The sequence below is a fragment of the Salmo salar genome, chromosome ssa16 (genome assembly GCF_905237065.1).
Source record: "Salmo salar chromosome ssa16, Ssal_v3.1, whole genome shotgun sequence".
NCBI lineage: Eukaryota > Metazoa > Chordata > Actinopteri > Salmoniformes > Salmonidae > Salmo > Salmo salar.
Genome location: NC_059457.1, coordinates 83,170,629 through 83,184,181, shown reverse-complemented (window position 1 = coordinate 83,184,181; position 13,553 = coordinate 83,170,629). Strand labels below are relative to the sequence as shown.

The window sequence follows — 13,553 nt, the reverse complement described above, 5'->3', positions numbered from 1 at the left end:
AAAACGATTTTTCCCAGTGGGCGCTTCTTTTTTCCCGACCGAGATCCCAGTTGTTTTGAAAGGACTGAAGTAGTTCCCAGTTCTTTTGAACGGGGCAACTGTTAAACTCATGACACACTTAACTATTGGCGCATTCAAAATAACTGGGAACTTGGAAAAAAAACGATCCAACTCTGGATCTCAGGCCTTTTTCTAGAGCTCCAAATGACGTCATGATTTGACCTTGTATTTTTCCAAGTTCAAATGCACCATTCAAAACTGGGAACTCTGAAAAATACGAGGTCAAATTATGACGTCAGTGAGCTTAAGGTCGTCTTACACACCCAGTGACAGTAGCTTTACCCTACATGTCAAACTCATACCACAGAGGGCCGAGTGTCTGCGGGTTTCAGCTCCTTCCTTGTACTTGATTGATGAATTAAGTCACTAATTAGGAACGCCCCTCACCTGGTTGTCTAGGTCTTAATTGAAAGGAAAACCCCAAAACCAGCAGACTTTTTTATTTATTTATTTGACCTTTATTTAACTTGGCAAGTCAGTTAAGAACAAATTCTTATTTTCAATGACGGCCTAGGAACGGTGGGTTAACTGCCTTGTTCAGGTGCAGAACGACAGATTTTTACCTTGTCAGCTCAGGGATTCGATCTTGCAACCTTTCAGTTACAAGTCCAACGCTCTCCAGGCTACATTAGGCCCAAACTCCATCCAGCTGTGTAGTGCTAGGATAAAAACCAAAACATGCACCCAGATGGTGCATGGACCGAGTTTGGGAAACCCTGCATACATTCCATTCAAACGTGTGGTAAATGCAGAGGGGATTTCTTAAGCTCATTGCCTATGCCAGGGCTCTCCAACCCTGTTCCTGGAGCGCTACCGTCCTATAGGTTGATATTCTGTTAGTTACAACTGGGGTTGGAGCGAAAACCTACAGGAGGGTATCGCTCCAAGAACAGGGTTGGAGAGCCCTGGCCTATGCAGTAAACCCTTTCACCCAGTCGTATCCCTGCTAGATTGTAACTCCAACCAACTGCAGCAATGAAAGAGGACACAGCAGAGAATCACTACAAAGTCTGTTTTATTGAGAAAGCAACGGAAGCTTGTATTTGTGTCTTTAAAAAAAGGGATAAAAGAAATGAAATTAACGACGATTCCAACATGTTACACACATTTTTCATCATGGGAGAGAGGTAGGAGGAGGGGGACAAGGTTGGAAGAGGGGGATAATTAGGTCTTGGCTCATCTTAAAACCTTCCAGAACGTTCCCGATCCCTGGACCTCCTTTTCTCGCGGTCCCGTCCGCCACCTCTTCCGCCGTCGCCACCACGGCCACGGTCTCGGGAGCGAGAACGCCTTTCCCGGGATCGTGAGCGAGAGCGGTGTCCTCCTCCTCCTCCTCCTTTGCTAGAAAGGGAGAAATAAAATGCTTGAACCACATAACAGCAGCACACAACTTAACCAGCCTAGAGAATACTCAAAAAAAATCAACTAAAAATGAGGCTTTTACTTTAGTCAACTACACAAGTACCAGTGGTGGGAAAAAGTACCCAATTGTCATACTTGAGTTAAAGTAAAAGATACCTTAACAGAAAATGACTCAAGTAAAAGTGAAAGCCATACAACAAAATCCTACTTGAGTAATAGTCTAAAAGTATTTGGTTTTAAATATACTTATCAAAAGTATAAATCATTTCAAATTCCTTCTATTCAGCAAACCAGACGGCACGATTTTCTGGTTTTTTTACATTTACGAATAGCCAGGGGCACGCTCCAACACTCAGACATAATTTACAAACAAAGCATTTGTGTTTAGTGAGTCTGCCAGATCATATGCAGTAGGGATGACCAGGGATGTTCTCTTTGCGTGATTTAGACAATTTTCCTGTCCTGTTAAGCATTAAAAATGGAACGAGTACCTTTCGGTGTCAAGGAAAATATCATGAGGAAATCGTACATAATTTTCTTTAGGAATGTGGCGGAGTAAAAGTTAAAGCCATCAAAGATACAAATAGTAAAGTACAGATACCCCAAAAAACTAAAGTAGTACTTTAAAGTATTTTTACACCACTCCCAAGTACAGTATTGGATGCTTCACCATTCAATCCCATCAAACAGTCAAACATTGACACAGAACAAGGTCTTCCTGGAATACAAACATTCCCTAGAATGTGTCCTACCCTTTTCTGCGGCGTCCATACAGGTCCCGGCGAAGTTCCCTGGAGATGGGTTTCAGGTGCATGAAGTTACAGAAGCCTCCTCTGGTGCACTCTCTGTGGATGGTAAGCAAGCAGAGGGTTAATACTGTTACCGTGAGAAAAGCTTTTCCAATCTCCACCTGTATCCACTGACTAATCACATTTACCACCCTGCACTCCAAACCAGAGGCTTAGCTAGCTACATGTATCTCTCCTGCTGGAGTTAGCCAAACAGTTCAACTGTAGCCTAAGCAAACGACGGGTAGTTCCAATGGAAAAACACTTGTGGTGCCATCCCAAATGACACCCTATATAGTGCACTACTTTTGACCAGGGCCCATAGGGAATAGGATGCCATTTCCTAACACAGCCTGAGTTATATGCTGCAGGGAGACAAGACTACATTCTTCCTGTTGGATAAGAGGTGGCAACTTAAGCCAAGGGTGTAATTAATTAGGAAGCAAATGGAACAAAACAGGGAGGATTCTGAATTTGTCCAATAGAAACTCTAGTTTTCGGTGTAAAACTTTTCCGTTTGGTTTACGTTGAAAAGAGTTTTCTGATTACATGGTGGAACTGTAAAAATATGGTGGAATGCAGTGGTGAAACAAGGCGTCTGGTTATTGTTGCAGGTACACTGACTGTCAAACACAGTAGTGTATAGATATTCATCAGAAAGAGAGATCGACACTGACCCCATCTCATACTGCCGACAGCAGGCTTCCCTGAAGTCAGTGACGGGGGAGAGCTCTGAGTGGACAGGCTGACCGTTGAACCAGCGGTTGTTCAGGTCCATCACCGCTTTCTCCGCATCCTCTTCCCGACGAAACTATACACACAGAGAGAGAAGAGAGGCCATGTTTTAGACAGATTTACACTGATGAAGGTCGATGAACCCAAAGACGAGAGACTATAAAAACAGGACTTTTTCCTGTTTCCCCAGACAGATTAACGCAACACACTGAAGATGGATGAAGGGAGAATTTAACATGGCTGACATGGGATCTCTGACCCTCACCTTCACATAGACGTTGCCGACCAGATGGTCTCCGAGGTTGTCACACACGTTCATCTCCTCCACCTCTCCGTACTTCTCCTCCATCTCTGTGAAGACTTCCTGTAGAGGTTAAGGTCAGAAGATGGGGTTAGGGTCATGTGTGACAAAACAATCACTGATTGATAAGTAAAGCAGCACCATGAAGACCCACTAATAAACTACACTGAACAAAAATATAGAAACAACATGCAACAATTTCAAAGACATTAATGAGTTACAGTTCACATAAGGAAATCAGTCATTGAAATAAATTCATTAGGCCCTATTCTATGGATTTCACATGACTGGGAATACAGATATGCATCTGTTGGTCACAGATACCTTAAAGAAAAAGGTAGGGCGTGGATCAGAAAACCAGTCAGTATCTGGTGTGACCATTGTTTGCCTCATGCAGGGCGACACATCTCCTTCGCATAGTTGATCAGGGTGTTGATTATGGCCTGAGGAATGTTGTTCCACTCCTCTTCAATGGCTGTGCGAAGTTTCTGGATATTGGCGGGAACTGGAACAAGCTGTCGTACACGTCAATCCAGAGCATCCCAAACATGCTGAACGGGTGACATGTCTGGTGAGTATGCAGACCATGGAAGAACTGGGACACTGTCAGCTCCCAGGAATTGTGTACAGCTTCTTGTGACATGGGGCAGTGCATTATGCTGAAACACGAGGTGATGGCGCGTGGATGAATGGCACGACAATGGGCCTCAGGATCTTGTCACATATTGCTGTGTATTCAAATTGCCATGGATAAAATGCAATTGTGTTTGTTGTCCATAGCGTATGCCTGCTCATACCATAACCCTACCATAGGGAACTCTGTTCATAACGCTGACATCAGCAAACCGCTCGCCCACGCAACGCCATACACGTGGTCTGCGATTGGAAGTACTGCCAAATTCTCTAAAACAACAGTGGTGGCTTATGAGAGATATTAACATTCAATTCTCTGGCAACAGCTCTGTTGGACATGTTCTGCAGTCAGCAAGCCAACTGCACACTCCCTCAACTTGAGACATCTGTGGCATTGTGTTGAGTGACAAAACTGCACATTTTAGAGCAGCCTTTTGTCACCAGCACAAGGTGCACCTGTGTAATGATCATGCTGTTTAATCAGCTTGTTGATATGCCACACCGGTCAGGTGGATGGATTATCTTGGCAAAGGAGAAATGCTCACTAACAGGGATGTAAACAAAATTGTACACAAAATTGTAAAGAAATTTGTGCGTGTGGAACATTTCTGGGATTTTTTTATTTTAGCTCATGAAACCAACACTTTATTTAGAGATCCATTAATAACTAGATCTGTTATGATTAGACTTATTCTAGAGACCAACTAGTCTAGACTCTTTTCTTTAAATGTGATCTAAGCAGCAGCAGTAAACAACAGCCTGCTCTTGGAAACAATACTAACATTATTCTATAGTACAGGTCATCACCGCAGGTCAAACCAATGACATAATACACTGACAGGCCCTGTTTGAGAGCATCAAAACCATGATGTATTATGGGTAAATTTTGACTGAGTAATCTACAAATAATATTGAGTAGTAATTTATGATACAAGGCGATTTGTACATCAGTTGTGTCTCGCCTTCAAAGTCAGCTGCAATGTGGAACATACCCATGGTTTCTACACGGCTGACAGACTCACTGAGGGTCTTTTCTATTACCCAACTACATATCCTCTACTGTACAAATACTGCCCCTTTCACATCAGTGAACAGGGACAATATTGGCACAGCAGTATTGATCCTGTTGTGAAAAGTAAATGGGAGAGAGGAAGTTGATACCGTGCACAACAGGCATGTTTGGCAGTGATAAGGTGAAACATCACAAGTCTCTCATGCCGAGGTCACTCACCTCAAAGAACTCGTCATAGTGCTCTTGCATCTCCACATCGCTGACGGCACCTAAAACCATGAACAAATAACCAGTCAGAAAGCAGCTAGGCGGAGGCAGAGTCACTAAGCATCTGCATCAGTGCAATTTCACGTCCAGCGACTTACGAGAATATATAGACAACATACCAAGCTAAACCATGAAACTAACATACAAGTTAACGTTGTGTACGTTTCACATTTGTCTTATAGCCACCATTTTAATTCCCTGTTACTTTATCCCCCTTGGAAATCCCCAGATAAACATTACAATGGTGCAGCAGCTTAGTAAATCAGGCCAGTAATCTATTAGAATTGTATCAATTAAACCAAGTTCATGTATACATTAAGATGACACCACTTTGGAACAACAATCTTAATGACAGTGTCTCAGCACAAGCCAGCTTCAGTGACGGCGTTTGAGAACACTGGCAGTGGAGCTGGCTGGTGCTGAAAATGAGTGCCAACGAAGCTAGTATGAGCAAGAAATGCATGCAAACTAGTCAATTTTAGAAGTTGAAAGTCTAGAAATATACAGAAACATTAACTGCATTTCAGGAGTATTTTACCCATAACATTCAACCTGAAGGACAGGACAGACGGCTCCCCATTTTCCGCTTGCCTGAGGTCTTGGTATTAAACTGAATGACCCTCATGCAAGAGGAAATATAATGCAAGCATGACACATTTACTCATACTAAATCGACATAAGAACCTAGGCTAGGTAAATATATAGCTGATATCTTGCCAGTCAGAGGGGTCTATGGGAATGGTATGCTTTTCAGAGCTATTGATCAAGTGACATGTCTGGCCTTCTCCATGACAAAAACACTACTTCAAAATGTATATTTTGCATGAGCAACAGCATTATTGTGTGCCATGGGGAAAGTTATCCACACTGAGCCCATCACATCAGGCTCACATCAGTGATGCCTCCAGGGAAAACAGTGTACATGTTTGGATTCAGCTAATAGGAATATAATAGCATATGGGTGTTGGCTGGGCACATTGTTTTTAGTAGCCTGGACCTGAATTCAAACTAAACATTTCCCAGGAAAAATATCTAAGATATTACTACTGTTTCCTGGCAAATGGGGGTGTTGTTGCAGCAAAGGTAGGTAGGTGTACACCAGATAACAGTATAATATAATGGAGGTGTTGTAGCGTAGGTAGGTAGGTGTACACCAGATAACAGTATAATATAATGGAGGTGTTGTTGCAGTGTAGGTAGGTAGGTGTACACCAGATAACAGTATAATATAATGGAGGTGTTGTTGTAGTGTAGGTAGGTAGGTGTACACCAGATAACAGTATAATATAATGGAGGTGTTGTAGCGTAGGTAGTTAGGTGTACACCAGATAACAGTATAATGGAGGTGTTGTTGCAGTGTAGGTAGGTGTACACCAGATAACAGTATAATGGAGGTGTTGTTGTAGTGTAGGTAGGTAGGTAGGTAGGTGTACACCAGATAACAGTATAATATAATGGAGGTGTTGTTACAGTGTAGGTAGGTAGGTAGGTGTACACCAGATAACAGTATAATATAATGGAGGTGTTGTTGCAGTGTAGGTAGGTAGGTAGGTGTACACCAGATAACAGTATAATATAATGGAGGTGTTGTTGTAGTGTAGGTAGGTAGCTGTACACCAGATAACAGTATAATATAATGGAGGTGTTGTTGTAGTGTAGGTAGGTGTACACCAGATAACAGTATAATATAATGGAGGTGTTGTTACAGTGTAGGTAGGTGTACACCAGATAACAGTATAATATAATGGAGGTGTTGTTACAGTGTAGGTAGGTGTACACCAGATAACAGTATAATGGAGGTGTTGTAGTGTAGGTAGGTAGGTGTACACCAGATAACAGTATAATATAATGGAGGTGGTGTTGTAGTGTAGGTAGGTGTACACCAGATAACAGTATAATATAATGGAGGTGTTGTTGTAGTGTAGGTAGGTAGGTGTACACCAGATAACAGTATAATGGAGGTGTTGTTGTAGTGTAGGTAGGTAGGTGTACACCAGATAACAGTATAATGGAGGTGTTGTAGTGTAGGTAGGTGTACACCAGATAACAGTACAATATAATGGAGGTGTTGTTGTAGTGTAGGTAGGTGTACACCAGATGACAGTATAATATAATGGAGGTGTTGTTGCAGTGTAGGTAGGTGTACACCAGATAACAGTATAATGGAGGTGTTGTTGTAGTGTAGGTAGGTAGGTGTACACCAGATAACAGTATAATATAATGGAGGTGTTGTAGTGTAGGTAGGTAGGTGTACACCAGATAACAGTATAATATAATGGAGGTGTTGTAGTGTAGGTAGGTGTACACCAGATAACAGTATAATATAATGGAGGTGTTGTTGTAGTGTAGGTAGGTGTACACTAGATGACAGTATAATATAATGGAGGTGTTGTTGCAGTGTAGGTAGGTGTACACCAGATAACAGTATAATGGAGGTGTTGTAGTGTAGGTAGGTATACACCAGATAACAGTATAATATAATGGAGGTGTTGTTGTATAATATAATGGAGGTGGTGTTGTAGTGTAGGTAGGTGTACACCAGATAACAGTATAATATAATGGAGGTGTTGTTGCAGTGTAGGTAGGTAGGTGTACACCAGATAACAGTACAATATAATGGAGGTGTTGTTGTAGTGTAGGTAGGTGTACACCAGATGACAGTATAATATAATGGAGGTATTGTAGTGTAGGTTGGTGTACACCAGATAACAGTATAATGGAGGTGTTGTTGCAGTGTAGGTAGGTGTACACCAGATAACAGTATAATGGAGGTGTTGTTGTAGTGTAGGTAGGTAGGTGTACACCAGATAACAGTATAATGGAGGTGTTGTAGTGTAGGTAGGTAGGTGTACACCAGATAACAGTATAATGGAGGTGTTGTAGTGTAGGTAGGTAGGTGTACACCAGATAACAGTATAATATAATGGTGTTGTAGTGTAGGTAGGTAGGTGTACACCAGATAACAGTATAATATAATGGTGTTGTAGTGTAGGTAGGTAGGTGTACACCAGATAACAGTATAATATAATGGTGTTGTAGTGTAGGTAGGTAGGTGTACACCAGATAACAGTATAATATAATGGTGTTGTAGTGTAGGTAGGTAGGTGTACACCAGATAACAGTATAATATAATGGTGTTGTAGTGTAGGTAGGTAGGTGTACACCAGATAACAGTATAATATAATGGTGTTGTAGTGTAGGTAGGTAGGTGTACACCAGATAACAGTATAATATAACGGGCAGTCCATGCCGCAGGGCCTTGCAAATGTAGGGGGAACTTACAGCGTATACCATCGGCAGACTGGGCAGTGTTTTGAGGGTTACGGTAAATGTTCAACAGGGCAATGGTCTGAAATACAAAACGGACATTTTTGTGATACATGTCAAGCAGAAATGGGGTTTTGGGGGAAGAAAGTTAAATTAGATAAAGTATCATGCTCCTTACAGCAGGCCCTGAAGAGAACACACTAGGGTCAGCTAATACTTCCTCAATGGACACATTTGAAGCCATAACTAGCTTCATTAGTCCCCTGTATGGAACTCTGCTCTGAAGCATAGAGTGCATGGTGTGATCTGAAATGCTGAAAGAGAAGGTAACGGTGTGTCTCCTGACCACAGACGTCTCTGCCAGGGCTTCACAGGAGGCTGCAATCACAAGGAACTGTGAACGAATCAAAGTAATGCCAGTTAAAAAGAGACATTACTGACAAGTGTTACTGGAGAAGTAGCAAGGACTCTGGTAGGTTCATGTGTTGAACATTCAATCCAACACATTTTCCCAAAGGAAATCGCCGTTTGTGAATAGGTCACAGTACAAAAGCCATCTAAGTAAGCACATGTGAAGCCATCTCTGGGCTATGGAGGGAGGGAGGTGTTTGGCTAGTTCTGAGGTCCTTGTTTGGAAAGTCAGTCATCAGAAGAGAACAGAACCGTGGCCCAGACAGACTCCTGTGAGAGTCCACAGCCATACCTACCTGTGTGAGAGGAGAGGCGTCAGCTCTGGTAAGACAGGGCTCAACACTGGGTACTGCTCACACAGTGGAGGGTTACAACTAGGTCTACCCAATTATAGGTCTTGTGCTCAAGGAAGTTTGGGATTTCAATTGGTCAACATAGCCTATAGCAGAATGGAATATGTTTGTTTTGAGTGGCTGAGAGATTGTGTATAAGAGGGCAAAGACTGAGGCAGAGGAAACAAATATTTGACGATACAAAACAGAGATTGAGGAGCATCCTGTTAATTTATCTGGTAGTAATGGTTTGCCATTCAGGGTGGGGACTGGGAGGAGCAGTTACAGTAGCCGAAGTGTGAGAAAGGTACTATAATGTTGGGTTCCCTGCTAACAGTGCTGAGGCAGTCCCTCACAGCTCGGCTGCTACGTGACCTACATATGGGGAGCAGGAGGGGGGAAAAGGAGGGATTTCTGAACCCGAGGCAGATCTTTGGACTTACAGCGAGAGGCGTCGGCCGTCTGTGCACTGTTTTGGGGGTTACGGTAGATGTTTTGAATCAAGATGGTCTGCCGGGGATGACAAGAATACAAGAGATAAATTATTAAATTTGTGTAAATCCCAAATGAGTCTAGGTCCCTGATTATTGACGTAAATACACTATTGTGTTTACTGACTTAGGAATCGAATCTCTCCTCAGAATCTATGGGCTGTATTTCAGAGAAGTTGGGGTAGAGGAAAGAATGTGAACGGAGCGAGCAGCGAGTTTCCAAAGGCTGGAGCGCCAGCCTTCTCACCCGATTCCAATAGCGCTCACTTCCCGAGCTCAGGGCATGCCCAGCCCAGCATGCATTTGTAGTCTACCTGTGTGCTACTATAGCCCCTTGCTTTAGCTACTGTCATCAAGTATGCTACATATTTCCATAAAAAAATACAAATAATAATAATAATCAAGGTGACTTACAAAGACGAGGAGGATCAAGAGTGAGTGCGGTGATGTAGTCTCTACAACTAAAGAATCATTTTGGTGGCTTCCCGGGTCTAAGGCACTGCATTGCAGTGTTGCGGAGTCACTACAGCCAGGGGTTCGATCCCAGGCCGTGTCACAACCGGCCGTGTCACAACCGGCCGTGTCACAACCGGCCGTGTCTGGGAGTCCCATATGGCGGCGCACAATTGGCCCAGCGTCATCTGGGTTAGGGGAGGGTTTGGCCGGGGGGCTTTACTTGGCTCATCGCGCTCTTGTGACTCGTGGCAGGCCAGGCGCCTGAAGGCTGTCTTCGGTCATCAGTTGAACGGGGTTTCCTCCAACAAATTGGTGCGTCTGGCTTCCGGGTTAAGCGAGCGTGTGTTAAGAAGCGCGGCTTGGCGGGTCGTTTCGAAGGACACACAACTCAACCTTCAACTCTCCCGAGCTCGTTGGGGAATGGCAGCGACGAGACAAAATAGTGAACACGAAATCAGGGAGAAAAAGGGGGGGTCAAAATTACACCCCAAAAAAATCATTGTGGAATCTGAAAAAATATCCCGAAAGCATGATGGGAACTTACTACATGCACATGCTAACAGAAAGGAACGAGGCGGGTAGCTAGCTAAGAGTGTCATTGTAGCAAAGTATTTATAAACTAAGTTTTGTTCATTTTGGTTCTATTATCTATACAATAGGCCATAATTGATTTTGGCCCAATAGGTCTGGCATATTACCTCTTTCAAGGAGCTTTCCATTTAAATTGTGATTCAAACGAATGGAGCGGCTGTTTTTTTCTTCTTCTGTGTCTGCGGAGCGTTTTTTTAGCGGAGCAATTGGAAAGGACGTGGATTGCCGCGCAAGCACCCCTCCATGAGCGGGATTTCTGACCGGCTCAACTCCGCCCAGATGCTCTGGTAGAGGATCATCCAATCAGTCTACTGATAGAAAGCTTTGTTTTGTTTCTCATGGTTCGGCATAGGGCCAAGCACAACTATCCTGAGTTGGGAGACCTAGGGTTGGGTCAGATTGAGTCTTTCGATATGAAGTGGCTAAGCTGTTTAATGAAGCACAAGGACAGGGGAACTGAGCTGCCATCGTGTCCATCAAATGTCTACCAAAGAGCCAGGCAAGCCGTCACTAAATGAGGGGAGCAGGTTGGCCACATGTCCATGTGAGCATCGTCAAAAGACCCAGGTTGGAGGAAAATATATACCATTCAGGATAACACTACTTCATTTCATCAAGGTTGTGCCATCTGCCATTGCATCATGCATACCATAATCAGCATTAGCCTACCAGTGGCTAGGGTGACCACATATCCCGGATTGTGCAGGACACTCCCACATTTAAATTAAAACACCACTAACTTACAAAAAAGTTAGTTGTCTGTATTTAAGTCAGATTTCCTATTCATTTGATGAGAATTGACATTCTTAACCGTCTCTTTTGTAGTCATGTTGCACTTTTGACAAGATATTATAAGGCCGTGGTACTGGTAACGTTGAACACTTCTCCAATCGTTGAGGATCTCTGATATTCTGCACAGCGCAAGATGAGACTTAAGCCAATGTCGTATTGTCAACCAAAATCACATTTGTCAAATCCTTTCGAGATTTGCAGCTGACAGTGAGTGACTTACAAAAAGTTTGCTTCTGATGAATAGCTACAAGAGTAAATATTAGACTGACAGATAAGGTCATTTTGTCACACTTGTAAGGCTCTCTACTCAGTTCCTCATTCAACGTAATTGCTGCTACTTCACTCAATCCCGTTTTAAGTCCTCCTTCCTAACTGTATTAAATTCTCTGATAAACCAGAAATGGTTCCTTGGCCAAATATTCCCTGATTTTCATAACAGCCACACATGTGGTCTCTCTTGCGTCACGTGGTCTCTTTTGCGTCACCAAATTTTGTGCGAGCCCGGAAAAAGAGTAGGCTTCATGCGCTTCAATTACCCTGGTGCAGCTGCAAAAAAACATGTATTCATGTAGGCTACACTGTCCCACGAACATCTCGCAAAATCATCCTGTTGTACCACATTTGGGTATTTTAAAAATGTGGTCACCCTACCAACAGCAGTTGCTTCTCTTCTGATGATAAATATGGACTGAAAAGCATTGACATGCTGCCTATCCTCATCAACCATAATGCAGGTTCTCTGAAAGGCAACAGAACACAATGTTATATACACACACTTCTGTAGGTAAGCCAATCGTGGAATCTGAAATGCAAACGTGCACATGGTTAGTGGAAACAGATCGGCAAACATTTAGGTCTACTTTACATCTGCTCACATCTGCTCAGCAACCTGTTCTTCCACATGATGCTATTGCAGTATGTACCTAGGCCCATTGGAACATGGAAGCAACATTGCAAACGTGAATGGAATTAGGGCTAATTGACAACACTGCATGTTTCAGTACTTCATGAATGATTATTTGATCCTACACAAGGTTAAGTCCAATCGCCACACAAACAAGTAAACAATCAAATGTGATTATAATCAGTAACGCGAGCTAGCTAACAAAAAAAGCTAAGGAAGTCCTGATACATTCTAGTGGGCTATATCACAAGCATCGGGCAATTGCTTGCCATAAACCCCTAGCTACCTAATCATATTCAAGACATAATAAGTACACTTACCTGGCTGAAAGTTGGCTTGTTGTGCAACCTAGAGCAGCGGTCCCCATGTCTGCACGCTCCAATTTTAAAGTAGAATGAACAATTGACCCTTGAATATGGACAAGAAAGTAAACAAATTAGATGTTGATAAATGGCTAGATTAGTGTTTGCTTTGTATAGTTTTGTTGCTGCATCTAACTAGCTACAATGGAAAACAAACACGATTCGGTGTGTGCTTGTGCAGTAGCCAACCTAGCCACTGGAGTCGTCTCGAGACAATGCTAAAGAGTTAGCTAGCTACAGTAGCACGCTAGTTAGCTGCAGATTAGCTTAGCAAGCCAACTTTGAGGTTATACTAACTAGCAAACTATTTAACTACTGACTTGTAAAACATTTGATACTAAATTACTCTAGAAAATGAAGATTGATTTAGCTTAGTCTGGCCGATTTGGAGGGATACTGACGCGACGCAGCACATGCCACATTTTCAAACCAAGCCGCCGCCTCCTCCATTCAAGCAAGTTAGCTAGCCCTCTACAGTATAGTCAGGAAGCTACGCTAGCTAGCCACACAAGTCTGAATGAAAAGCAACGGGTGCAGCAGCAGTCGTATTTGTAAGTAAACTGGTAGCTTGTTGGGTTAAAACGTGCACGTTCTACAGAATAGGCATTTTACTAGCATTATTATTTCAGCTTTTTCACAAAAAGACGAAATAACCTACTTGTCTTTCTCTGTTCCGAAAATGGAGGCCAGGTACTCCGCCATCTTCGGTTTGTCAACTAAACTGTGCTCTACGTCATGTATTCAACACTTGCCGCTTTTTTGATAGAGGCAAAAATTGTGCTCTTCGTC

The 13,553-nt window shown here is 42.9% G+C and overlaps 1 protein-coding gene and 1 long non-coding RNA gene across 3 annotated transcripts; one reads left to right on the top strand and one right to left on the bottom strand.

Moving 5' to 3' along the window:
- Positions 1-1,057: 1,057 nt before the first annotated feature.
- LOC106596967 (splicing factor U2AF 35 kDa subunit) lies at positions 1,058-13,553 on the bottom strand. Of its 2 annotated transcripts, none has more exons than XM_045698221.1 (8): positions 13,423-13,553; positions 12,723-12,810; positions 9,612-9,678; positions 5,111-5,160; positions 3,211-3,309; positions 2,888-3,021; positions 2,175-2,267; positions 1,058-1,401 (listed from the first exon to the last, which is right to left on the bottom strand). In XM_045698221.1, the coding sequence occupies exons 1-8, from the start codon at positions 13,464-13,466 to the stop codon at positions 1,242-1,244; spliced, it is 735 nt and encodes a 244-aa protein (XP_045554177.1). In that variant the 5' UTR covers positions 13,467-13,553; the 3' UTR covers positions 1,058-1,241. The 2 variants fall into 2 exon arrangements, with proteins under 2 accessions (XP_045554177.1, XP_045554176.1); XM_045698220.1 differs by lacking the exon at positions 9,612-9,678 and adding an exon at positions 8,441-8,507.
- Positions 6,328-7,765, top strand: LOC123727905 (uncharacterized). Its single transcript, XR_006759857.1, has 3 exons — positions 6,328-6,358; positions 7,454-7,490; positions 7,723-7,765. It is a non-coding gene; the product is annotated as an uncharacterized lncRNA (long non-coding RNA).

Coding starts and splice junctions, on each gene's coding strand:
- LOC106596967 (XM_045698221.1), bottom strand. CDS start 13,466: ATGGCGGAGTACCTGGCCTCCATTTTCGGAACAGAGAAAGACAA. Junction 3,310..5,110: donor ACTATGACGAGTTCTTTGAG/GTGAGTGACCTC, acceptor TAACCTCTACAG/GAAGTCTTCACAGAGATGGA. Junction 1,402..2,174: donor TATGGACGCCGCAGAAAAGG/GTAGGACACATT, acceptor CTCCCTTTCTAG/CAAAGGAGGAGGAGGAGGAG.